The 8800-nt window shown below is 49.3% G+C and overlaps 1 protein-coding gene across 1 annotated transcript in view; it reads right to left on the bottom strand.

The window, feature by feature from the left end:
• Window positions 1–8800, bottom strand: part of HSD17B14 (hydroxysteroid 17-beta dehydrogenase 14) — a 27929-nt gene that overhangs the window by 15663 nt on the left and 3466 nt on the right. Inside the window, exon 5 of the mRNA XM_045292812.1 lies at window positions 2557–2648. Coding sequence (XP_045148747.1) covers window positions 2557–2648 — 92 coding nt within the window. The remainder of the gene's footprint in view (window positions 1–2556; window positions 2649–8800) is intronic.

Below are 8800 nucleotides of genomic sequence, written 5' to 3'. Positions count from 1 at the left end.
TGGTCTTAGGAACCGAGACGCCGCTCCTCTGTCTCCAGGCGGGTCCGTCCACATGCAGATACACCCACCTACGAGTCCCCATCGTTGACTCATCCCTTCCCTATGACCTCTCTGTGGGGGACGTTCCATTGGTTACAGATGGGCTTTGGGTCTCCGCTCAAGAATAACAATTTTAGAAAGCTCTATGGGGCCAGTTCTCCTCGGGCCACATTGGGCTGCATCAGAATGGATTTAACAACTGGGTGGAGTAGGGTCCTCATCCCCTCTGAGCAGCGCCATCATTGAAAGACAAAAACTTGAGCCTAACGAAGAAACGGTCACACACCTCATGCCACCAATGGGTTTAGAAGACTTGCTGGTGAGCAAAGAAGTGAGTCAAGCCCAGAAAGACAACCATTGGGGTCGGGGGTCGGGGCTGGGGGAGAGGAGGACTCAAACAGAATGAAATATTTTGAAAACGACGATGCCAACCTAGGTACAAATGTGCTTGACACAATGGTTGGATGCATGATGGTCAGAGCTGTCAGAGCCCCCAATAAAATGATTTAAAGAAATAAAAAGAAGAAGAAGGGATAAAAAGAATAATGGCAACCTAGGTACAAATGTGCTTGACACAATCACAATGGATGGATGGATGGATGGATGGACGGATGGATGGACGGATGGATGGATGGATGGATGGGGATAAGAGCTGTCAGAGCCCCCAATCAAGTGATTTTTTAAAAAGAAATAAAGACAGAAAGGTGATCATTGTATGAGACTCCTGTTGTAGAAGAAAGGCAAAATTAAGAAAGAGGGAAGAAATGTTTTCCTACCAAAAGAAACGGGCTTTGATGGTGATGGGGTGGGCAGATGGGGAGAAAAAGAGAAGGTGGGAGCCAAGAAAGAAAGGGAGGGAGGGGGATAGAGAGAGGAGGAGAGAAGGCATGAAAGAAAGAAGAAAGAGAAGAAAACAATGTGGGACAGGGCGGATGGAAAAAGACAAAGGAAGAAAGTGGTAGGAAGGGGAGCCCCCGTGAGGGGTTGACTGGGACACTGTAACCGGTGTGAAGACAGGATGGGCCGCTGTACAACTACAAACAGCAGATCCCACACACAAAAGGGGGAAAAGAATGAACATGAATAAAAAGACAAAGGTTGCAGCCTTCAAACCCCCCAGATTACACACACACACACACACACACACACACACACACACACACACCCGCCATCAGATCTAAACACTGGTCTGAGTGGCTACACAGAAAGGGAGGGAACGTGAACCTGAAACTGACTAATTATATGGTGACACACAAGCTAGTTTCAAACCAACCAACCAACCCATCTTGTGGAAGGCAATCTCAAATTCCTTTCAAACATGAAACCACTGGGGCAGTTACATCATCTCCAATCAACCAGAGTGAGGGGGTGGAGTCTAGCCTGTCAATCAGGTCAGAGCCAATGAGGCCTCTGTGTGGGCAGGGCCTTCTTCTGAGGATTCTGGGAACTCCTACCTTCCTCCCTGCAGGCAGGACATCCCTGCTGCATCTTCCCACTGACAAGGCACATGGAGCTACCCTGATGGCAGCCAGAGCCCTGGAGCTGGAGGAGCCACCGGGAGACCCATGCCAGCAATGAGATGCTTCCACCACCATGAGATCCACCAGATTTTCCACCCACTGGCCTGTGCTCTTCCTGCATTCGGCATCATTGCAAGGCTGTGTGAGTCTGAAGAGGAATTTATAGACTGGTATCAGACCTATGGGCTAATATTGGACTTAGGGACTTGATCTGGACTGGGCTGGGATGTTTTCTTAATAGACAATTCCTCTTTGATATAAAGCTCTCTCTTACATGTAGATGAGTGCCCTGGATTTGTTTCTCTAGTCAACCCAGACTAACACAACCACCTTCCAGGCTGGTTGAGACCAGAGGACCCCTCAAGACAATCACCCTGAGGTCACTCTTCAAACCCAGGGACCAAACCAACTCCTTGCCCCAAGGTCACTTTGTAGCTAAAGAGCCGATTGGCTCAAAAAAAATCAGGAGCACCACCAAGAATGACTTCAAAGATAAAGACAAGAAAACTAAGAGGGCAGGGAAGCTAGATGAAGGGAAATGGAACAAGCAGAAAGAAAACCATGAGGTTGTTCACACCGTAAAGAATGCAACTCGCAGCACCAAACAACCTGTGTTGAAACTGTTGAAAGGGAAGCGAGACCTTCAAAGGGTGACAAGAACCTTCAAAAAGGGCATAATAAAGTATGACTTTGCTAGAAGAAGAAGAAGAAACAACACAGTGGGGCATGTGCCAATGGAGAAGTTGGAGTGATGCTGCCACCAGGAATGCTGAGGGGCTGCCAGAAGCTGGAAGGGACAAGGCAGGCTTCTTCCCTAGAGCCTTCAGAGCACAGCCCTGCCGATGCCCTGACGTCAGACTCCTGACCTCCAGAACCAAGAGCCAATGCACTCCTGTGGTCTTAAGACACTCAGCCTTCCACCATCCCCAGGTCGTTAGTACACACAGTCCCATTGTCCGAAGGCGGCGCTCACCCCAGCTGGGGCGCCCAGACTCACCTTGGTCAAGGTGTACATCCCCAGCAGGTTCACCTCCAGGAGCTGTCGGAAACCTTGGAGAGAAGTCTCTTCAGGCCACTGCGGGGGTGGATCTAAGAGTGAGAATGTGGCAGAGAGAAGAGGAAAGAGTGAGTGGAGCCTTGTAACCAGAGAAAGGGCGGAAGGGGGCCCAGGGAGCCACAAGCAGGAGGTGAGAAGGAAGGGAAATAGTGGTGGAGCAGGTAAGACCAGTGTTGGGCTCTCCTCGTCTGGAGCAAAAGAGAAGGAAGGAAACTAAAGGTTCAACGAAGAAACTAGTCCACAGGACAAGCAGCTCATGTGAACCATGGGGACCAGGAGAGCTAGAAGGTGCCCCACAACTAAGGACTGTTTTGACTGGGAACACAATAGAGGGTCCCTGATACAAAGAAAGAAAAACACAGAACAGAGCTCAAATTCTTTTTTTTTCCCCCTTTCTTTTTTAAAGCCAGGCTTACTAGACCAGCAGAGGCTAAAGGATTCCCCATGACTGTCACCCTATGATTCCTTTGAACCCAAGGTCACCTTCCAGGCAAATAATGCATTGCTCATAAAATGAGCAACATCGCCCACGAGCCAGCATGATGCTCCTTGTAAATAACCAACAATGGGACAACACAGGCAGCTTTAATCCTAAGTCAACTTTCATCTTAAGCCAACATAGAGATCGTAGGGAGGGGAGGGGCAACTAGATCAATGGAAACAGAACAACGTGAATGGGAATCATGAGTAAATGCTGGCAGGGGGGTGGAAAATGTCACCCATGTCCCAGGACAATCGTACGAAATTGTTTAATGGGTGTGGGGGTGCAGAAAGGTTTTTTCCCCCAGGTTGTTCCCCCATATCATATGCCAAACCTAAGATGCTACTTGCTAACACATGGCCAATGTCTGTCCACTTGGTGGTCAGCTGCTTAAAGGTCATCTCCCTGAGGTTTATCAGCCACATGGAGCAATCAGACTCTATTGTCTGTCCCACCCTAGTGGATTATTCCCCTAAAGGAGAGCTCAAAGACAAGGTCGAGCCAACTCAAAGAAGGTCGAGGTTAGGTTGCCATCCTGACTTTAGAGCCTGCCCATCTTGACACGGGTATTCCCCTAGGACTCCCCTTCCCATACCGACTCCACCCCTAGCTCGTCCCCTTCCTGTTACGTATATGGTTACCTGTAATCAGGGGGGGCTTACATGTCCCCTAAATGTATACAAGCTGCGATTGGAAATATATTCTCGTTCTCTGGCGGACCTGGCTGGTGAGATCATGGCGGTCCTGGAAGTGAGCACTCACGTGCTTTATCTTGTCTGATGTCTCTTTCATTTTACCCCTCAATGACCCAACTGTCCCTTAGTTCCCTTCGATTGTGGGAGTTGGTACCCCACAATAAGAACTTCACTTGCTGTGTGAATTTTTCCCTGAAGCACACCCAAATATCAAACTCACTACCATCGCGTCAACGCCAACTCGTAGCCACTCTATAGGACAGGGTAGAACTGGCCCTGTGAGTTTCTGAGACTGTAACTCTATGGGAGTAGAAAACCTCATCTTTCACTGGAGTGGCTGGTGGCTTCGAACTTCTGACCTTGCACTTAGCAGCCCAATGCCTAATCACTACACCATCAGGGCTCCTCACAAGAATATATTATTTTTAAAAATAAAGTCAGATGTCAGCACTCAGATCAGTCCCAGCAGTGCCCTTCCCTGGCTGTGTGACCTCAGGCCAGTCACCTTGTCTCTCCACCTGCAGAGCACAGCTTGGGCTTATAACTGTCACGAGTTAATAACTGTACCTGATACTGAATGCCATGCATGTATTTGTGGAGTACATAGTAGGACTTGGGGAAAAGGATAGTTAAAAATGCCCCACATTCTCCCCAAAAGAACAACAAACAAACAAATCTGTTTTGAAAGAAGACTAGCCAGAATGCTCCTTAGAAGTGTTTTAAACACGTACCCCCCCCCCAATTTCAACTATAATTAGAAAAGAACATGTATTAAGCTTTAAAAGAGGCAAAAACAACATAAAGACCCAGATTCATCAGATGAAGGTGAGGCGGGGGTGGGGTGGGGCATGAACAGGAGGTCAATGGCATCCAAGGATTCCCAACTGGGAAAGAAGATACATAGGGTGGGGGGACTGTCACAAAAGTATGATTGGCGGCAGATCACCATGACAGGTGGGACTTGGGACTACAGTGTTGCACCGGGCAAGGTCAACCACACGACTATCTTAATAACTAAAGCCTTTATTAAACAGCTAGATCGAGAGCAGGCTAACAACGCCTGGAGCCCTCTCGATCCAGAACAAAATTCCAAACTTTTCAGAGTTCAGAATGGGGGGCTGGCTCAAGGGGAGGGATATCCTAGCTGTTCATTCTTATTGGGGTAGTGGGGTTGTGGGGACTAGCACAGCTCCAGGTGCTAAATCAAGGTCTCACGAGATAGCATACATTTCTTGCTAATTGGGAAGGCAGGGTTTGGAGAAGTCTCCTGAGTGTCAAGTTCTTGTTGGGAGGGCCAGGAGAGGGAAGAGAAGGGGGCTAGCTGTTAGCAGGGGTTAAAGTCAGTTTGAAATAAAGTGGATTTCCTTCGTGTTTGGGATATGGGTTTGGGCCGGGTCTGGACCAAGGCAGCCCCTTGTACCAGCTTCTTGAGAAGACAGATGACCTGGCTGAACTTCAAAGCACCTGAACTTCAAAGCTCCTGCCTTCAGCGTTTCACAGAGCTTACCTGCCCAGACAGAGCACAGCCCCCCCTCTCCCTAGCATTGTTTCCTAAGAACAAGATGATTTACTGACAGGAGGTCACCTACCCCGAAACTTGCAACCAACACAAAGAACCTCCCTTCCCCTGACCGGCTCATATGCTTTTAAGCTCATACCCTATATATGTCCCACCGCCCCAGTACCAGGCATGACTTCCCTGACCTAACTCATTGGGTTGCGGAACCCGCCCAGGGGCTCAAGATGCCCCCACCCCTTTCCTTGCTCTTCCTTTCCTCCCTCAATAAAATCCTTTCCTTTCACTTCTCATTTTTGTCTAAACCCTGTCGCTGTCCTGCAACCCCGTCTCCACCTCTCAATATGTACATCGTCAGCTTGAAGGGCTTACAAGACTGGTCCAGAGCCTTCCGACCAAGGCAGTCAGGGAAAGGCTGGTAACACATGAACGCATGACTATTCACCAGGAAGCCCTGGGGACAGTGGTTGGTGATACGTTGGGCTGCTAACCAGTTCAATACCACCAGCCGCAGGAGAAAAACTGGGCTTTCCACTCCCGTGAAGAGAGTTGAGTTAACAGTCTAGGAAAATTTACCGGGGCAGTTGAGTCGGCATCGACTGGCTAGCTGGGGGTTTGGGTTTGGGAAGGTCCGCAGGACAGTGACTCCCATCTAGGACACACCTAGGCAAGCACTTCAAAGAGAGACTATCCCTCCCTGGGCTGTCCACTCTTCCCTGCACTCTGCCCGAGGGCAAGATCATCTACATCCTTCCTTAAGGAGCACAAAGCATTCTAAGGAGGCTTCCTCTGTATGGGGACTCTGCAGATGGATTTCAGCCTGTTCCTTCCTTTTGCAAACCAGGATGCCCAGAATTTAAACTCTCAGCATCGAAGCCAGGTACTTTGGGCATGGTATCAGGAGGGATCCATCCCTGGAAAAGGACATCATGCTTGGTAGTGTCATCCGGACAACAAAGAACTCCCACAAGGAGATGTGTACCGGGAGGACCTGGGAGGACGCGGAGGTGGCCTCTTCTGCACAATGGAGACCACGGGGCTTGGAAGACCAGCGTGTGTAAGACGGCCTCCACGGTCCCAAGATAATAGCGCCAAAGGCGCACATTCTCTGTGACACCTCTTCACATCCACCCTCCATAAAATGGTAAGCTGTCTCCTCCAGATGCCTGACTTCCCAGTCAAAGGATCTCTGCCCTTAGGAGTATCCGCTGCCTTTGTTTCATTCTTAAGCAGCTGACTGACATGGTTTGTTTCTAGCTAGCCAGAAGGCTCAAGATGTTCAAGATGAACACATTGCCCATCTCATTGTATGTACTAAGGAGAGGCTTGCAACGCCCACTACTACAAAGCCTTATTGTTGAATCAACGCCAGTGTGGGAAACGAACACGGAGGGAGATAGGACAAAGATCAGATTCCCTAACTTATCACAGAAGGAATCTGGAAAGCTGGTCTTCCACGGTAGGAAAGCTGGTCTTCCACGGTAGGAAAGCCTCCACTTTGGTCAGTTAGAGGTCAAGTCCAAGTCCATGATCCTGCTTTAAATAGCATTCCCACAGATTCTCCCCTAAGAGCCATGCTGCCTTCAAGGGAGCACATGGTGGATGTTATCTCCCTACAGAAACAGACATCCCGTTGCTGTATCTCCCTGCCCTGTCACCCAGCTCCCCTCCTACGTTCCCCCAATGCAGGCACGAGGTTTCCTCACCTGTGAGCTCAGGGACCTTACTGTAGTCCACCCACCTTGTGAGGTATGTCACTACTCAATATGCATGTTTTAAGGCTACCTATCAGTGTCCCAAGAGAGTAAAGACACTCTCTTCTCCCAGTTCCATGTGGTCCATCAAGAGGGGCCAAGGTGAGCATGCTACCAAGAAATGTGTCTGCCTCTTTTATTGTACTCTCTCTCTACCTTCGATGACTTTACTATGACCTCTATAGATCATCACCGTGCAATTGCACCTACGGATCCTTCGGTTGTCATAGACTGGTTTCCTCTGATAATCCAGACCGCTCTTCTCCCCAGATTGGAAATCAGTCCCCCGCACCCCACTTTCCTGTCTTCTTGATTCTACACTTGCACACACGTCACTCCTAAGGACCCCGACCCGTTCCACGGTGGGACTGGAGCCCACAGAGATGGATTTGGCACAGTGGCTGCACCAATGGGCTCAAACCTAACAAAGACGGATGTCTCAGGTCCAAGGACAGCAGCAGACATTTCTTCTTTTACAAAGCTTACTCTGTCGTCTTCTCTGCCCAAGTAAAGGACACCAGCTCACGGAAGGAAGCTGACATCCAGCCCACTGGATTAAAGGCCACCAACCAGAAAGAGGCACTGATTCATCAAAGACTTAAATACCTGGGAACATCCTTTGTTCACCCTCTGGCTGTTCTTGGGTCTTGCCCTAGGCACACCGACCAGGCTCAGGCTCCACCACGCCCCTCCCCCCCACCACCACTATTTAACTCTTTCCTCACCAAACTCTGTTGTAGTTTATTAGTATTACCTACTTGTCTCTTCCTTGATGTAATAGAGGCTCTTGTGGTCTTGATACCTGTTAAGTCAGCTAGCTCTCTGGCTTTATGTTACAGTAAACCAGCCTCTAGGCTCAGCCATATGGCGATAATCTATAAAGATGATAGTAGTCATAGAGAATAGGAGAGGTAGGAGAGAAGGTAAAATAAAGAAGTCAGATACATTTCGTGGTCGCATGCTCACCTCTGGGACAGCCATGATTTCAGCAGTCAGGTCCCGTGCAGACAGAGGGAGGAGGTGAGGGTATATTTTCCATCACAGCTTATATATACTTAGGGGAGGGGGGACGGGCAAGCTCCCCTGATACAGGTAACCACCTACATCACAGGAAGGGGTTGAGCCATTGGCAATACAAGCAATGGGAAGGGATGATCTCGGGGTGTATCCACAAGGGGAAGGGATGATCTTGGGGTGTACCCACAAGGGGAAGGGATGATCTCAGGGTGTACCCACAAGGGGAAGGGATGATCTCGGGGTGTACCCACAATAGGAAGGAATGATCTCGGGGTGTACCCACAATAGGAAGGGAAGGGTCTAGAGGTTTACATGTGTCGAGATGGGCACATCCTTGATTCAAGATGGCAGCCTAACCTGGGTCCTCCTAGAGTGGGCTACACCTTGTCTCTGGGCTCTCCTTCAAGGAAACAATCCACTACCCTTACCAGCTGGGTGACAGCCCCCACCCCAAGGTGGGACAGACAATCATGCCTGATTGGATAGATGGCTGCTGCCCTCAGGGAGAGAACTTCTAACAGCTGACTGCTAGCAAGCAAAACCTGTCTGCATCCCACAGGTTAGACTAAGGGCAGGCTCTAACCTTTCTTTACCTGGCTAACCTAAATTCCTTTCACTTCATTTCCTTTGATCTCCGGTTCCCTACAAACTTCACCTCCCTCAATAAATCCTTTCATTAAAGGTCTAGCTCTGTATCCTGTCTCTGAGCGACCTGACAGGA

This window comes from Echinops telfairi, unplaced genomic scaffold (assembly GCF_000313985.2).
Source record: "Echinops telfairi isolate 266 unplaced genomic scaffold, ASM31398v2 ScPeMD7_655;HRSCAF=1070, whole genome shotgun sequence".
Lineage (NCBI taxonomy): Eukaryota > Metazoa > Chordata > Mammalia > Afrosoricida > Tenrecidae > Echinops > Echinops telfairi.
This window is presented reverse-complemented; position numbering and strand designations above follow the sequence as displayed.